At 45.3% G+C, this 17,668-nt stretch overlaps 7 protein-coding genes across 7 annotated transcripts; 5 read left to right on the forward strand and 2 right to left on the reverse strand.

Annotated features, from left to right (window-relative positions):
• Positions 1–498: 498 nt before the first annotated feature.
• On the forward strand, positions 499–1,643 carry H6S33_011242 (uncharacterized protein; the record flags this gene model as incomplete). Its single annotated transcript, XM_044842583.1, has 2 exons — positions 499–660; positions 714–1,643. The coding sequence occupies 2 exons, from the start codon at positions 499–501 to the stop codon at positions 1,641–1,643; spliced, it is 1,092 nt and encodes a 363-aa protein (XP_044696010.1).
• A 930-nt stretch (positions 1,644–2,573) lies between these two features.
• Positions 2,574–3,351, reverse strand: H6S33_011243 (uncharacterized protein; the record flags this gene model as incomplete). Its single annotated transcript, XM_044842584.1, has 2 exons — positions 2,574–3,094; positions 3,147–3,351. 2 exons carry the CDS (start codon positions 3,349–3,351, stop codon positions 2,574–2,576), a joined length of 726 nt encoding a protein of 241 aa, XP_044696011.1.
• A 997-nt stretch (positions 3,352–4,348) lies between these two features.
• Positions 4,349–7,271, forward strand: H6S33_011244 (uncharacterized protein; the record flags this gene model as incomplete). Its single annotated transcript, XM_044842585.1, has 3 exons — positions 4,349–5,151; positions 5,226–6,012; positions 6,096–7,271. 3 exons carry the CDS (start codon positions 4,349–4,351, stop codon positions 7,269–7,271), a joined length of 2,766 nt encoding a protein of 921 aa, XP_044696012.1.
• Positions 7,272–8,218: 947 nt separating this feature from the next.
• On the forward strand, positions 8,219–9,320 carry H6S33_011245 (uncharacterized protein; the record flags this gene model as incomplete). The annotated part of the gene is made up of 4 exons (XM_044842586.1): positions 8,219–8,380; positions 8,431–8,569; positions 8,623–9,110; positions 9,189–9,320. 4 exons carry the CDS (start codon positions 8,219–8,221, stop codon positions 9,318–9,320), a joined length of 921 nt encoding a protein of 306 aa, XP_044696013.1.
• A 1,395-nt stretch (positions 9,321–10,715) lies between these two features.
• On the forward strand, positions 10,716–11,026 carry H6S33_011246 (uncharacterized protein; the record flags this gene model as incomplete). Its single annotated transcript, XM_044842587.1, has 3 exons — positions 10,716–10,747; positions 10,804–10,918; positions 10,979–11,026. 3 exons carry the CDS (start codon positions 10,716–10,718, stop codon positions 11,024–11,026), a joined length of 195 nt encoding a protein of 64 aa, XP_044696014.1.
• Positions 11,027–11,316: 290 nt separating this feature from the next.
• H6S33_011247 (uncharacterized protein) lies at positions 11,317–14,291 on the forward strand (the record flags this gene model as incomplete). Its single annotated transcript, XM_044842588.1, has 10 exons — positions 11,317–11,350; positions 11,399–11,512; positions 11,572–11,639; positions 11,723–11,842; positions 11,902–12,147; positions 12,201–12,659; positions 12,712–13,467; positions 13,517–13,684; positions 13,747–13,869; positions 13,926–14,291. The coding sequence occupies 10 exons, from the start codon at positions 11,317–11,319 to the stop codon at positions 14,289–14,291; spliced, it is 2,454 nt and encodes an 817-aa protein (XP_044696015.1).
• Positions 14,292–14,589: 298 nt separating this feature from the next.
• Positions 14,590–16,974, reverse strand: H6S33_011248 (uncharacterized protein; the record flags this gene model as incomplete). Its single annotated transcript, XM_044842589.1, has 4 exons — positions 14,590–14,692; positions 14,757–16,405; positions 16,477–16,662; positions 16,807–16,974. 4 exons carry the CDS (start codon positions 16,972–16,974, stop codon positions 14,590–14,592), a joined length of 2,106 nt encoding a protein of 701 aa, XP_044696016.1.
• Positions 16,975–17,668: the final 694 nt, after the last annotated feature.

Consider the following 17,668-nt stretch of genomic DNA (forward strand, 5'->3'; position numbering starts at 1 on the left):
CATGCAGCCGTCTGAGATAATACGTATACGGGTGTTACACATGAAGCCATAAAAGACCCTATATACATGTAATAATGCCTTGATCTTAGCGCCTATGGGCTACGGGCTACGGGTGAGGGAAACGTATATATAGGAAATTACTAGATAGGTGACTCTAGACGGGGGGGGGGTGAGACGAGTGGTACTAAATTGGCCCAATTCCCTTCCCCCCTACGCCCCTGGGCAGCTATCCCAGTGTTCAATACAGAAAAGAACAACCACAACTGTACGCTAACCCAGGCCAGACCAGGCCATTCGCTCGTTTTCACCATGCTTGGTCTCCTTCGAATTTCGCAGCCGCGGCCGAGTGTTCTCCTCGTTTCGTTCTGGCTTGCCGCATTTTTCCTATTCTTATACTTTTTAAGTACTTCATTATCCTCTGGGTGCTCATCACTCCCATTTTCAGGACAATGTGGATCAAGACACCTCCAGTCAGATATCAACGCGAAGAATCTAGCCATGTCAAATGATCAGTGCGAAGTTGCATTTCCAGGATTGTTTGTTGAGATTGATAGGATGGTAGCGGGAAGAAAAGGTCGAAAAATACGACTCGATGAGCTAGAGAAGCTCGAGTTTGAAAACTCTTACGGATATATCAGGGCGATGATTCGTGATAACCAGGTATTATTGTTCTGGAGCGCCTAACTTGTCAGCACCATTAACGCAATATGCAGCTTTATGTGATTACTGCAAACGACGGTATCAATTCTCGCCGTCTCGCAACTCTCCATTCCCTCCACCAAGCCATAATCACCAGTCCACACCCTCTTCCTAATAGCGAGTTTGCTCTTGCCACTGGGGATAAACTTGAGGGGGGCTACCTTGCCTGGGCGTTCGCTCGGGACGTTGGAGAAACAACCAATAGCACCTGGCTCATGCCTGACTTTGGTCACTGGTCATGGCCTGAGCCCAAAGTTGGCTCTTTTATCGAGGCTCTCCTCAAAGCTGACGATGTCGATGCGGAATATATATCACCTAGAGACGGGAGATATTCACTTGATGGGAAGGAAAACAAATTGGTTTGGCGTGGTGCAGACTTGGGGTTGGATATAAGGAAAGGCCTGTTTGATGCCACGAAGGATAAGCCGTGGTCCAACATTAAAACTGTGGATTGGGGAAATCCGGAAAGTGTTAAAAACGACCTTTTGACGATGGCAGACCACTGCCGGTATAAATTCCTGGCACATGTGGAGGGATACAGTTACAGCGGGAGACTCAAGTATCTGCAAGCTTGCCACTCTGTCATCATTGCCCATAAATTGAACTGGGTTCAGCATTACCATCCACTCATGGTTTCACAGGGACCACTACAAAACTTTGTAGAGATCAAGAGAGATTGGAGCGATTTGGAGGAGAAGATTGAATTTTTGATGAAGAATCCTGCAAAGGCCGAAGAGATCGCAGCGAGGAGTAGGGAGATTTGGAGGAGGTACTTGAGTCCTGCCGCGACCAACTGTTATTGGAGGAGGCTTTTGGTGGCATGGGGAGAGCTGCTGGACTTTGATCCCCAGTTCTACAGTGATTCGATCACGTTGAGCGGAAAAGGGAAAAGTGGCCGGGAATGGAGAGGAGTACCATTCGAGAGCTTCTCGGTGAGTTTCTAGTTTATCTTTATAACTGTTGCTTCGCCGACTAATCCAAAATAATTACATAGCTACTTCAAAAGCTTCATTGGGATCCTATGTAAAGCTCCAGCTCGATATGTAGTTACAACTTCAGAGAGAGCGGGAGATCTGGGTGCCCATTATTATACAATGTATAGATTACATATCATTCATGCAGGGCATTATTTTCACTGTATATTATCAATAATTAGTGTTTAATAGGGATAGGGCATTATTTTAACAGATAAATTCTTTATCTCTATAATATTAGACGTTGCTCGCAAGTTCCGACCTGGTCTAAATACATGTACTTACCTAGTACAGGTAGATCTATTCTATACTGACGGCTAATATAAAGAATAGAAAAAAAGAAAGAAAAAAAAGCCCTTTATGATTTATTACTGATCTTTTCTTCACATATGCATCTTATATATGCATTCTCAGATAAAATGGGAGAATATGCGCCGCAAGTGATGGACACATACGTTAAGCTGTCGAAAGGACGGAAAAGAAAAATAGTGGAACTTGAATTGATTATGAAGCTAAAATACAAATAAACAATTATATTTTTGTTTCGCAACACCCTGGCCTTTTGTGTTGCAGACGTAGTAGGCTAGGAGTCTATCCCCTATATACATCCGGGAACTTTTGATTGCTGTTACGCTTTTGCGCTTAGTTTCACAGGTTATCACTCGGGTGCTTGGCCTGTAGAGTACGTTGGGCATTCTTGACATCGAGATGGTGGTGACCGACGGTCCAGATACCATCAGCTATTGACATTCATACCCGCATAGCTTAATTTTTAACAATTTTATACGTATATCGTACATTTATATGTATGTGATTCATCTGTACCCAAAAGCCGAACCCAGATCCTGAACAAAAAAACGCCAACACTGATATATCTTACATGCCACCATCGTCATTTACTTAGAAGTCGCCTCCACCAAAATCCATATCACCACCAAATTCCCCACCACCGCCATAATCCTGTCCATCCTCAAAGCCTTGATCGTATTGATGATCATCCATCGCGTCTGCCAACAACATACCTCCTAACAAACCACCACCTACACCTAACGCTGCCGCGCCACCGGCACCCATTCCCGGTCTTCTCTGTCCTCCCATCATGCCTCCACCACCGCCATAGTATACCGGAAGCTGCTGCTGCTGATAGTAGTATTGCTGCTGCTGTGGTCGGGGCGACTTGGCAGCATGTGATTTTAGAAACGATGACAAGCGCCCGCTAAGCCCTCGCGAAGGAGAACTTGAGCCTGAAGTTGAAGTCTGGGGTCGAGGAGGTTGTAGGTATTGTTGCTGCTGCTGTTGAGGCTGTGGAGGGAGGAGAGATTCATATTTCTGTTGAGGAGTTGGGGTTACCGGTCGGTCTTCGCGGCGGCTACTTTCGCTGTTATAGGCGGGTGGACGGTCGAAATCAGTGGGACTCCGACCTAATTTTCGATCAGTAAATTTCTTTTGTGAGCAGGACATTTTAGGATATACCTAGAGCAGGAGGGTCAATAGTCCCCGGCGGCTTCTCCCATTGTGATTGTTTTGTGTAGGTGTTGACATAGTAGAAGCGTTGGTAGCGCTCATCAAAACGTGCGACCCATCCTTCGGGCATTATTGGAGGTGGAGGACCAGGTGGAGGGGCGAAATCCTCATTAAGCCCAAGGTCACTGTCGCGAGTACTTTTGGTATACGACATTATTGTTATATAATTATATGGTTCGAATAATTGCTTGTGAGTGATATCGAGAGGTGAGTGATAGTTTATGAACGAAGTTCTTGAACTATTAATATGGTATAAGATGTGGTTATGCAGAGGGATGTGGGTCTATGATGGAAGCACAAAGTGTTTATATAGACGGCTCAAACCCCTCTGAAATTCCGCAAGAAACAGGATTACTCTAGATACTTGTCTTGGGGTGGCTTGGGTCGTGATTTATGACCTCACCGCTGCGTACGCCTCTGATGCTGTACTGATGCGATTGATAAGAAATTTAGTGATTAGATTAGATAAAGTGCGCACAAGACATAGATAAGGTGAGATTTTCCGGTAGAGCGTGTACTAGTGTGTACATGATGCAAGGATCAGGACACACATGCTAAAGTCAATTTTGGGGTTGAGAACAGGTTGTGAAAAGTGAACCTCGCAGCACTTTGTGGGATGTCAAACATAAACCTCCTTGAAATTCATGTCGTGATGATCCTCGGTAACATCCACCAGAGAGAAAAAGCGCCATTCTGATGATGATGGTGGCCATACAAATACAGTACCCGAGTAAGCTATACATGTACCAACCTAGAAACGGATAGTACCGGTTGCTAAGCGCAGGTTCGCAAAGAGAATCTTCCAACGCGCTCCGCGACCTGCTCTACCCAGGCGAAGAAGAAAAAAAAAACGAATTGTTCCTAGTTGCGTAGAGTTAGATGGGAAAGGAAAGACTGTACCGTATCGATACTTCTAACGATTGGCCATTCACTCAACTCCCTTCACCTTGTGAATTGCGATTTCTTGCGGCACCTCTCATTTCTTTACTACCTTTTCTCCAAACTCGTTCAGCTCACCCATTTATACGTCGCTGCTGTCAAATTGCGCCCGTACGTCCATACATACGCACATAGTCTTGCCACACGATACGAACGCAGATACCCTCCATTATTATCCAATCAATTAGTGCGTTGCTCGACCACAGCAGAGCATGTACCCGCGGGGTAGAACTGGTGGAAGAGACAGGAGCAGAGACCCATCTAGAACCTTTCAGCAAGGTGGTAGAGAACGTGACTACCCAAGATCAAACTATCGTAACAACAGAGATCGTGAAGGACCGTACAGGGACGAGACCTTCGAGCGCCGGGGAGGCGGTAGAGACGTTAGAGACGGTAGAGAGAGGGATCGAGACGGTAGAGACAGTGGGAGAGAGAGAGAGCCGCATCCTCTACCTGCTCCTCCACCACCGCCGCTGCCAGTTGCCCCTCCCGCCCCCCCCGCCCCTTTGCTGCCGCCCACTCCCTTGCTGTCCGACCAGCAGTCTAACTATACGAGGGAACAATCTTCAGTCCTCTCTCGCCGTGGCAGCATCACGCGTGAGCCACCTCTCCCACCACTCGATCCAAACTCTCGCCGGCAACCTGGGGCAATATCCACGCGGAAGGAGACGTTTCCTGAACCCTCTCCGCGTGAAAGGGGCATGATTGCGGATCCCCAAGGCGGTCCCCCACCTCGTCGACAGATTTCAGGTCCAGGGCCAGGTTCGTGGGGGGGTGATGACAGAGCTAGGAGTGAAACACAGCGCAACTCGGTTGAACTTAATAACAGTCATCGGCTATCTCGCTCGCCCGCTGGGTCCCCCCGGAGTGCTCATCGTGCCGCGTCTCCTACAACATCTGCCGCTGCTACCCCGACAACGACAAACTCAACAATCAACTTTACTTCTGCTTTGATGCCTCCATCAGCATTGTCGTATTCTACTGCTACGGGTGGAAAAGAACAACGGTATGCTAGGTTAGTGGATTCGGGATCCTCCTTGCTAATTTCATCCCAAATTTGTTTGCTGACACGTTTATCTTCCATCCTAGCATATTCCAGGAAGCATCCTTTGCTTATTGCAAGTACCTCGAAGCCCTAAACAATTTCAAAGCTGCCGATAAGGAATGTAGGGACCATGCCGAACACTTCAATCTCTTTCCAGTCATGCGAGAACGCTACGAGGGTAATGCAAGGGCAGCCAAAAAAGAATTAAATATAGCCCAGGAAGCCCTTAGGCATAAGTCCATACCATTAGAGGAGCTCTGTCGACAGTTGTTCAAGGAGCATGCAGTAAATACGGGCACGGAAAACGCCATTGCGTTCTTTCAAAAGATACAGAAGGAGCTTGGGAATAGCTCGCTCACGCAGTTTGTTAAGTCAAACGCGCCAGCACCAGCCTTGGTGCCCTCGGGTCCGTCGAAGAGCGAGTTCCAGCAGCTCCGTGATGAACTACAGAATATGAAAAAAAAGCAGGAGGAAGATGAGAAGATGAGGCAGAATTTTCATAATGAGTTTCATAATTACAAGAACAGCCAATCTGACCGATTCCGGTCTCTGAGCTCGAGGCAAAGTAAGATAGAGGCACTTCAGAAGGAACTTAAGACAGAGGTTGAGCAGACTAAGCACACAGCTGTCAAGACGGAGGAGGGACTGAAGACAGTGATGACGCTGCTGACAGGGGTAAAAGGTGATGTGGAGAAACTGCAGGAGGCTGCAAATACTAAGGGTAGTACGGATGTTGTAATGGGTGATGCTGGTAATGATATTGGGACTGTCTCCGAGCAGGTTAAAAAGCTTTTTGAAACTCTGGGAACTATTCAGAAGACTCTCGTAACAGTACGTATTCAATTCGGCAGAATCTCAATGCCCTGTCAAATAAAAGTTTGCTAAGTTTTTTCTTTCTTTCTTTTTTTAAAAAGACCCAACAAAAACTGGCACAAACAGCTTCGAAATGCGCCAACGACATCAAGGGTCTCGAACAGAAGATTTCCAAACTGGATATCAAAGAATTACAGGCCTCCCAGATTCAGGGAGCCCTCCCTCTGCAGGAATACGCAACAAAATCAGATATCTCGCGCTTGGAAGATCACATGCACCAACAAGATAATTTAATTGATAATGTCCGTATTGGTATTGAGGGGGATACCACGCTAGTGTCAGAAACAATCCATCTTCTTGAGACAACCTTGGAAAAGAACAACCAAGAAACAGCGGGAGAAATCAAAGCTACAGGAGAAAGAGTCCAGGCCTTAGAACAAACGTGGAACGATCGAATTAAAAACCTCACTTCCCTGCAGGAAAGGAACAGAGCTGCTCATCTCGAAGAGATCAAATCTCTACGTGAAGCCCATGCAACTGATATGGAGGAAGTTGGCAACAGAGTAGGCTATGTGGAAAGCCAGCTTGAAGGTCACGCAGTCGCAATCAGCCACGTTGATCAGAAAATGACAAATTTTACGACAAAAGACTTTTACGAACGGGTGATTCAGGAACTTATGAAGATCAACCCCATGATATTCAGTCAAACACATCAGCTCAGCAGTGTCTGTAACGAAGTGAAAACGATGAAAGATGCACTCCGGAACCTTGGCGAGCGGTTGAAGCAGTTAACAGAGCAACGAAACATCAATGCCAACCTATCCCCTCACTCTGTCCTAGACGCTGCTTCTGCTCAAGACGGCCCTTCTAACGGGGCCCTCAAATCCGACTCATCGGAAGGGCCAAGCCCCTCTCTCACCTCTGCTATTGCAGATATAGACACCTTGCGAACACGAATCGACGGCGTTGAAAAGGGGTTAGCTGATCATATCACCGCGTATCTTAAGAGGATAAACGATATAAAAGACTGGACAGTCTCCGCTTCCGAGCGTCTTGCCCTACACACAGAAAGCGCCGCTGCTATCTCAGAGGATATCAAGGCCCTCAGGGAGTACCTTGCTTCGCTGGGCTCACTCTCGGGAAGCCCAGTGCAAATCCCAAATGCTGATCGATGGAGAGCTGTCGCAAGCTATCAAGATCAAATGCAGGGCATAACTTCGTCATCAAACGAGAACGGAAACACAGTTGGGAATGGTAACGGGAATGGAAACTTTTGATCACCTTTCTTTTTTGCAGGCGGATAAGATGGGATGTAGGAGTTTCAATGTATAACTATAGCTATTCCTCGTATTTCTGTTACTTCACTCTTTTTATCAGGAGGTTAGACAGCCCAGAAAGAAAAGAAGAGAGCACCCTTAACTAATTTGTCCTATTCCCAACTTCCTTCCACATTATCATTAAGATTGTTTCCATTTTCTCTCGTTTTGTTTTCTGGTTGCAGCTTCATGGGCGTGTTGGGCGTTTGAATACTTTTTTTTTCCCCTTTGCAATTACACCTTTCTGGTTATTTTGGTACCGAGTAGTGGTGTTGGAGAAATTGTATAAGAAGATGCTGTACAAGAATATAAATGATTTGATATGGTGTTGGAGAAATTGTATAAGAAGATGCTGTACAAGAATATAAATGATTTGATATGTTGTTGGAGAAATTGTATAAGAAGATACTGTACAAGAATATAAATGATTTGATATGGTGTTGATGAAGCAGAGAAGGCTACGATTTGATGGTTTTCTGGACTCAGGGGTCTTCGATTTTTCCCACTTATGACCGAGAGTAGCTAGATAACTCCCGATCTGATCTATATCACATTTTATGTACTACATGTATGTACTTACTACAGTCGCTCACCTAGTGATGGCGGATCCTGTCTGATGGTTGTGTTTGCAGTAATTTCCCCTTGGCGTCCCAAAGTTAACTCTGTTATTGGCCTCAAATCCCTGACCGCCATCAGACAGGATCCGCCTTCACCCCGTGAGTGACTGTACTTGAATTAAACTTTCAGCCTTATCCGCTCCAGAAAATTAAGGTTGCATGTCTGACATCCTTGGCATACATCATCGGTCAAAAAAAAAGCTTTTGAGCCTCAACTTAGCAAGGGTGACACAATCTTATCATGACCCCACTTACCTGATTCAACCTCTAGAAAAATCTATAAAACTAAAGATGGCGCCTCCACAGTCTATAGCCCACCGACGTACACACAACCTACTACTAATATCACGTCTTTTGAATCTACGCGATAATGTGTCGCCATTTACATTGTTGCTCGACTCATTGTCACAGAGCGCGAAACCGGTAGTGAGGGAATTTGTTAGACGTGGCTTGGTGAGACCTCCCTCATGGGACCTTGGAAGATCTGAAGCTAATAACTTCAGTTGGCGAAATGTGAGATCGTGTTCGTAGCATTCGAAACACTTCGCTGTCCACCTGGTATCGGAAAGTTCATCAAAGCCCGCGGGAAGACAATCCCTGTACTCCAGAGAGAGATCACAGCTGCAATTCCAGCCGGTGCCAGTAAGACAATTCTAACTCATCTCTCAGTCAATGGTACTAATCGTGCATAATAGAAACACTCCTAATTATTGACTCTCTCAACCCTCTTGCCACCTCCTCACCATCATCCCTTTGTCTGTTTCTTTCGTCTCTCCTCACACCCACAACTACTCTTCTTTCCACATACCATCTCGATGTTCCGCTCCCCCCACAAAAGTCATATCCAGAGACTGCACCCGAGGCTTTAACACTGTTGAAATACTTGTCTACGACGTTAGTAACGGTTCATTCGATCCATCATGCGCTCTTGAGGAAGCAGCACAAAGACCGATCATTACCTGCACCAGTGTGGGGGCTAGATGAGGGGACCGAGGGCGTAGTAGTAGGGTTAGGTAGTAATAGTACCGAGGGCGTAGTATTGGAAATGGAGTATAGGAGGAGGAGTGGCAGAAGGGTTAGCGAAATGTTTCACCTTCCCCTGGATGTTGCAGATAATGGAGTCAGGGAAAAGGAGAGAGTTGTGTTGCTCGAGGATCATCCGGGGTGGAGATTGTCGGAACAGGTGAGAAATGTGGATGATGGCCATGATGAAGAGGATGGGATGAGGACAACCTTTGAGTTGGGACTCACAGAAAGGCAGAAAAGGGCTAGAGATGAGGTCGTGTTGCCTTATTTAGATGCACAACGCGAAGGTGGTGGTAGGGGCGGGGCTATCCTATTTACACCTGATAAGGAGATCGATGACTTTGATGAGGAGGAGGACGAATTGTAGTTTGGTAATGGAATTTAAAAGAAAGTCTTCAAGGCTAGTTCAAATTTCATCACACTATCACTCGAACATTTGACTACTTCTTAAGTACGCACCCATTTATGGCTTAAGTTTCCAAATCCATAAGTATATGGATGTAAGATCATCTAGATGCAGAGCCATGTGGTCTGTCATAGAGGTGAAGATCTACTATCTTATATCTTAATTAAGCCAGTATTGCTATGTCATAATGTCAAGAGTGTTTAAGCATAAGTGCTTTCCCGAGAAGCATTCGAGGGCCCGACTTAGTCCCGCGGTGACGTACTGTACTCAACAGTAGCTTCAATCCATTTTGATTCATGCTGGGTCTTAATGTCTATTGAAACTTTCACCGAATAAAATATACTTCTTATACATCTATCGGCAGATACATGTAGGTACTGTGTATTTAGTTAGGCCCACCTTTAGGTGCTTCTCAACTTAGGTACCCTCTGGGTCACTCTGAGATGGCTATTCCTACCCAACTAGAGGGCACCCAAAGCGGAACCCTATGTAAGTAACCGGGGGATATATATTGAAAGCTACATATGATCAGGCCGGCATATATTACATAATACTACACAGCAAACGCTTTATGATGGTTACTATTTAATGTGAAATCTATGAGATCCCCAATAGATTTCAGAGGAGGAAATTAACGGCCGTTTGATTGAATTCACGTTAGTTGGATAAGTACTTGCATTTTTGCTTCGCATTGGTATTTTATGATTTGAGGATAGGAGTATACCTTGTGTCTGCATGCAGTACGCAACAATAAAATTCTGGGAAAGAGATTAGTCCACACCCGGATGAATACATGTATGTGCATTTAGCTAAATACATGTATCTTGATCTACCTATAGACATAGCGTATCGTTCAATATATGGGTGTCGATCTAGCAAAAGGTACCTCTATGGCAACGCAACGAGGCCTCACCAGTTCGCTACCGCACTGTACAGCCTCTAATTGATGGGACAAATGGTTGAAAAATTAATTCTGGGCCCTCACCAAGGTTCTCTGAATAAGGATTTGGCTGTGCGGACGGTTTTGCTAGATCGACACCCATATCTTCTTTGTGATTTAACCTCCTACAAGATTATCACTCAATTATAAGTCTTAATTATCAATCAGTACTATACTTAGATGTTATTTCAAAAAAAAAAAATTTCCTCCCTGAGGCCATGAGAAAAAATTATTGAATCGCCGAGGTTTAAATCGGGCAGCCGGGTAAATCCCATTACATAATTTATTTTCGGAACAGGGTTAGGGGACGTACTTGGCTGTCGACAGTTTCTCGAAACCTCATCAGTCTCTCCAAACAGCATATCCGACAACTCTATCAACAAAGTCAATTCTTTTTAAACAGATTACCTATCACAATGGTTGCTGCGTGGAAAACTGCTGGTCTTACGTAGGTATTCCAATACCCATACACTCGGGTCTGCTCGCTAACATAGAGACAATCAGCTACAACAAATACCTGGCCATCGCTGCCAGAGTCGTGCGGAGATCCTTGAAGGACCAGCCTCGTCTCGCTGCCGAGCGCCGTGGACAAATGGAACTCAAATTCGCGAAGTGGGAGGTTGGTCTATAATACCCGCCCTTCAAACGTTTCAAGGCACTAACGTAAGTTCCATATTAGAACGGCAAGCAGGGTGACATGAAGCAACTCTCTACTCAAGGCCAATAAAGGGTACAAATATAAGGTTGGGTCCGAAGGAATATACCATCGTCACTGTAAATGCATGTAGAAAATTCAGAGGCGGGGTTGATCATCGTAGACGTGGGTGTGTTATTCGTAGAATTGATTTTTTGTCACTCCTGGGTTGTATGGTCCTGTAGTCAATTTGACATTTGATCCGTGGTCTAAGTCAATCTCACTTTGTGACAAATCTTCGGGATTGAGGCTTCTTGTCACTACCAATCGGAGACACCCGCAAGCTCGCAGTGTGATATTCATTCCATCAACTCACTTAAGATATGACAAACACCGGAGTAGATGGAGTTCGCGATGGTATGCTGCTTTGAGGACCCATTGTTGATGTGACTGACCCCGCCAAAGGTCCCGCTCAGCCCAACATGAAGAATGATAGCATCACCGCAATGCATCCAAACTCACCACTATCGACCGATTCGTTTCGCGACATCACTGCCGAGTTCTTTGAAGCATCAGCAAGTCCGTTTTCTCGCTCATCCCATCAGTGTCGTGTTTCTAGACTTACGCTGTGGTTATAGAACTCAATGTTGGCCAGCTCGTCAAAGACCCATATTTCACCCTGCTCCAGGCAGTTGGTGCCTTAGAGGTATGCGTTTATTAGAGTAACCTGTATTTCCTTGGCGAGCACAGGATAGGGCTTGCTAATTATATTTTATGTGTACGGTGAAGATTATGGACCCAAAGATGGACAGTGGTATGCTAGAAGCGGAGTATGAATCCTTCAATGCTTTAAAGCCAAGGCTACCGGAAGAAGTTATTGGAATAATGGACCAGTTACTGTCCTACGAGGCAAGCAGTAACTCCATAAACAAGAATTTTATATGACTGGGGGCTCATTTTTGGGGTAGATGGCGTGGCACAACGGAAGCGCTCTCTCGCAGACAGTTTTCACTTGTCTGTATATCGATAGACTCCTTTCTTCGGGCCCGGAAACACTTGCACAAGCAACCTTTGCTAGTTTTACTGGAATAGAAGGAGATACAGACTCCAAAGAGCGACAATTACTAGAAAATGTGTTAAGGCCATATTGTCTGGCTCTTATCAAATGTTGCTACTGCGTCAACCAACAGATACAGATGGAGCACATATATGAAGTTCGTGAAATAGCAGAGTTCCCTCAAACTAGCACACGTTGACAAAAGTTTAGGAAGAAGATTTTGTTACACAAACATACAACGTATCTCTGCTCGACTCTGTGGAACCAAACGAAATTTTGAACATCTTGGATTCTGCTCTACAATGGTTGGAAGCTACCAAGAACTCATATACCAACGAGATCTTCGAGGCATTAGAGTGCCGTTTATTGCACCGAAAATCCTTTTTTCGCGACCTTTCTCGTGAGATTGAAGAATGGGTTTCTGGGGTACCTTCTGAATGGGATTCCTCCCTCGAGCTTCTAGCAAAGGTTGAGAAATCTCACCCGCTGGGGAAGCCGGTCTCGGAAGCATTTAGCACGTCTGTACAAAGAAAGTTAGCAAGCCAGGTGCCACCGAGGCCAATGGTTGAAATTTCCTTTAAGGATGCCACTTCTAGTTTGAAGAAATTGTGCATTGAAGGGAAGGATGTATTGAAAATTTTGAAATACCAGGGCTCGACTAATCTAGTCGTAAGTGAATATTCAACCCTTAAATATATATATATTAACTTCTAATCGTTAGAACTATTTCCTGAACTTCATGGCTCGAAAACCGTCACCTTCACCATATGTCCGCTCTCTTCTACAGTCTCTATTCTTCAAAGAGATGAAAATTCTGGGGACAATGCCAATAAAACAACTCCTTTTTGACGATGTGAGGGAATTGACTAATCCTGTAGATTTACTATTGGACCCACGGAATGAAGCGGTTGAGGCGCCACAGGACCCGAGATTTAACATCGTAAAACGAACCAATTGGTTCATAGAACGTGCGGGGCGCTCGTACCTTGATCTTTTCCGAAATATTTGCCAGAATAGGTCCCGTTTACGAAGAAACTTATGTCACGCCATATTAGATTGGGATTCTTTACAAGTTGAGTGCGAAGAAATAGATTCGGAGCTTCGTGAACTTACGCAAGAAGAACCACAAAAAACTCCAAATGGTCCTCCTAGCTACTCATTTCCGTTGTCTTCATGGGTCTACCTTTACAAATTGCGCCAGATGGAATGGATCATTCTTCTCGGGTTCGAGCTCGAGGTATACCAACCACATGAATATGCAGACATGTTTTGGTACCTGCAAATCTACGTCCGCACCAAGATTGGACATCTTGAGCGGATTCGACAATTTGCAGCCCTCAATACTAAGGTAGTCTCGAAAAACAAAAAGAAGAAGGGATATTCAGCAAATGCACAGCAACAAAAATCCTTGTCGTTGTTGAATTACTACCTACTTGAAGGATCGGCCATACAGGAGCTCGCTGGAGCCATGGTCAATGTATATACATGATTCCCTAATGTAAAACATGATAGCTAACATAACTTAGGTTTATGTTGCCCTGTCAAGGCTCACTTTGCTCAGAAAACCACCGCAGCCATATAGTTCTGATCATCTCCGCTATGAATTAAGGATGAAGCCGTTTTTCACTATAGGTTGCCCCGAAGTCGTCCCATATGATATATTCGCGACTTTAGTAGATAACCCACAAGTTGAAGTAAGCGTGGATCTGACCTATACACCTTATTCACCAGACCAAAGCTAAGCGTTTTTTCGTAGACATTGGAGCTCCTTGAACTCGCATCAGAATCGATTGCTCAAGCGCGCAAAGACTTTGATCAACTGGGAAAACTCGATGAGGAGACTTCCCGCACAGTACTATGCGAAGACGCTTTTAAGATCGTAGGTGTAACTTTCCAGCGATTTAGGATCGCAATGCTAATAATATATTCGATTAGAACAACCGCGAGATGCTTCGCTCTTGTATTGGTCTCAGTGTTGCAGTGGCTCAGATTACAAAGGCGTTGAAGTCTGCTGGGGGTGCAACTCAAGAATATTTGGAGGTTGAGATCGAAAGGGCTAAATATCATCCCTCTTTCCCGGTCCCGAGCATCAAGAATAAGGCTCCTATCAAGACGGCACCTATCAAGACAGAACCTATCGAGACGGACCCTAGCAAGACGGAGCCTAGCAAGACGGACCCTAGCAAGACGGAGCCTAGCAAGACGGAACCTAGCAAGACGGAACCGAGCAAGACCGAACCGAGTAAGACGGAGCCTAGAAAGAAGACACCTAAGAAGAAGGCAACCGGCAAGAAGAAGTAGAATGACGTTACTCCCACAGTCCTTCCCCTTATTATTTTGTTTTGTTTGTTTCTTTTCTCGCTTCTTCTTCTTAACATAGAGGTTTCTCGGGCAGTTTTCTAATATAAAATGGATCTCATCTCGAAAATCACTCACATCTTTTGCCTAATTGTGATTGATGTTTTAGAGTTTCGGATATAATTCAACCTATTTACAACTACCACATAAGGTATATTCATCTAAGGTATTCCACATCCTTTCGATAACTCGGACAAGAAGAAAGAAGAAAGTACGTCGAATTAGATGTCCTATACTTTATTTATAGCTTTGATTTCTTCGGTTCCTCTGCCAATGCTTCTTGGTACAAAGCATCGATCTGTTCCTTGAATGCCTTGGCAGCGGGCGGGCGTTTGAGTTTTAAACTATCCAAAATGAGCGTCATCAGCCATCAGTCGCAGTATAAACAGGTAATGAGTAAAAACTTACGTAGGTGTCAACAAATCATTCTCAATAGTGAAAGGGTCCAAGCAGAGGTGTACGTTCCGCACCCTCTCGAAACCTGTCATCTTATTCTTCTTAATGATTTTGTCCATCTCCCTTAGCACAGCCTTGCGAACTACGATATCTCCACATGCAGCAGTGACAGCCTCTGTATCCAGGGGCGCTATCGTCTTCTTAAGGACCTTTCCAGCAAATGTTGAGAAGTTTTCACGGTCCACGCCCATTACTGCCACTAGGAATGGCTGGAATGAGTCACCATGGACATAGGCTTGTTGGAAGATATTCATGCTGCCTAGGTAGGCGTTTTCGACCCTTTCCGGAGAAACATATTCGCCCTGTGCTAACTTGAGGAGGTTCTTCACACGGTCGATGATGCTAAATCTACCTAATTCATCAACTTTGCAAATATCGCCGGTTGCAAACCAGCCATCTGCATCTAGGACCTCAGCAGTCTTATCAGGAGCTTTGTAATAGCCTTTGAAGACCATCGGACCACGAGTAAGGAGCTCTCCGCGGGGGTAAGGTTTATCTTTTGAGGTGTAACCCATTTCAGGAACATCACGGAGAACGCATTCGGCGGCGAATGTAGGAGGGCCAACATTGCCGGCGCTGTTGTCTTGTGCAAGCTGCCCAAGAGTGACTGCATAGGTTTCCGTGAGACCGTAGCCTTCGATGAAATTATTCGAGAAAACGATCCGGAGGAACGATATAACGGATGGCGCAATGGGAGCACTTCCGCTCACGCAAGCACGAAGACGATCAAAACCGATTCCAGTGCGGACCTTGTTACCCCAGAGACGATCATAGAGGCCATGCTTGTTTGAGCCACATGATTTAAGATTTGCAAGTTTTGTGTCTACTGCTTTTCGAGACAGCGCACCTTTAACACCACCTTGTTCGATAGTTAAGGATTTGATGGCGCTGTTAAAGCGATTATAGAGACGAGGGACAGAGATGAAGGTATTGGGTCGGAGCGCTTTCAGATCATCAGTGAGCTCGAGAATGTTGCCATGCCAGTAGCCGATTGCACAGCCAGACCATAATTGTGCATGTTCCGTTACTCGGGCATATATATGTGCAAGTGGAAGATAAGAGAGGGAGAAATCGCCAGGCATTTGGTACATGGGCGATAGGTGCGCACATGAAGCAGCACAGACAGCATTCATGTGAGTTAGCAGTACACCTTTAGGGAAACCCGTGGTCCCCGAGGTGTAGTTGATTGTAATTGCATCATCAGGACTCGGGGGCGCAAATGGTTTGGGATGTTGCTGGCCAAGGAGCTCAACGTCGTAAATAGAGTATAGCTGAACACCTTCCTTTGCAGCCCATGCCCCAAGAAGGGCTTTCTTTGTGTTTCCTACTGGTTCGCCGTCTTCGAGGGGATCCATGGAAATTATAAATTTGAGTGTAGGAAGTCGTTCCTTTAGAGAGAGTAAGGTGGGGATATGATTCAGAGATGCGACTACGCAGTTAAGCTCAGAATGATTGATTATATACTCAGTAGCTGAAGGGCCTAGTGTATCGTAAATGCTCACAGTGTAGAGTGACTGTGACATTGCTGCTAGATCTGTGATCTGCCACTCTGGGCGATTGGCAGACCATATGCCAATACCGTATTTATCTATTGTAAGGCCCTGGTGTGCTTTGTTAGCTTGGTGTGTCTACAGGACCGTAGTTTAGCTTGGTGTAACAAGTGATGGCTTACTATTGACTGGTGTAAATGAACCAAACCAGCGCCAAAGTCCGTACGTCGCTTCTGAACAGTCTGATAATCCATCCACAGATACGGTCCCCAAACACCTGTCTTCTTATCCTGCTCACGCCATCCTAAACATTTATTGTCTGGCCATTTTCTGCTAGCTGCCTCGAAAGCTTCGAACATGGTTGTAATCTAGCAGATGTGAGAATCCATTGTTAACCAAGTATGGTGGGAAAGCTTTGATTTGCCGAGTTTCGTTTAAGTGGCATACAGCTGGAAAAAAGGTTCCCAACAGAGGATTAAGGGGTTCAATTAGATGACCATTCAGACTCTTACCTCAGGATCGATAGTTTTCAATAACTCTCCCTCAGCAGCTCTCCAGTGGCGATATACACCAGTCCTTCCATCTTTTTCAGAGCCAGGGATGATAACACCTTGAGGAACCCCTGGGGGAGGTTTCTCGATGCTATTCCGCGCCTTCTCGAGACATGGATCGTTGTACATTTTATTCCTTTGCTGTTACCAGTGGTGTAATGAGAGTGATATCTATATGTTTTGCAAAAGTTATACTGGTGTTGTGTTGAGCTTCCGGAATCCTTTGAGGATGTGGGAAGCGTGGAACTTTGGGTGTGGGGTGCATGGGCATTGGGCTATCATATGGTATTTATTTGATTTTTAACTGCTTCTTTCACGGCTGAGAACCGAGACCCGAGGGATGATGTATTGGCACACGCGGAGGGGGCATCGTCACATGCTAGCACTCGGGAAACCGTAGGCCGCACGCACCGTGGATGCAAGTTGCAACGCAAATTGTCCTGTGACCAGAAAGGAAAGGTCAACCAAGGAATTAAGGGAAAGGGTAAAAAATGAGGAAGCTTACCCCGGGGTTCAAGTCTTGGTTGTGGGGTTCGTTTTCAGTCTAAGTCAGTTTGGGTTTATATATTATTTTGAGAAGGATGAACGATTGATTTTGGTGAGGACGATTCTCAAATCTCTATGCAGTACAGTACTGTACTCTTAGATAACCAAAGAAATCTCGGATATCTATTTTGTCAACGGTGACACGGTCGGCGCGGATGGCGTTGGTCATTAACGACTCGTAGAGTAGACAGATGATACATGTAGATAACAGTTAACGGACTGGATTTAAGTTCTCACGCCTGGTTCCCATTTCCAGGTTCAGGTCATACACAGCGCT

Source organism: Morchella sextelata (genome assembly GCF_020137385.1).
Source record: "Morchella sextelata strain SCLS chromosome Unknown scls_6, whole genome shotgun sequence".
Classification (NCBI taxonomy): Eukaryota; Fungi; Ascomycota; class Pezizomycetes; order Pezizales; family Morchellaceae; genus Morchella; species Morchella sextelata.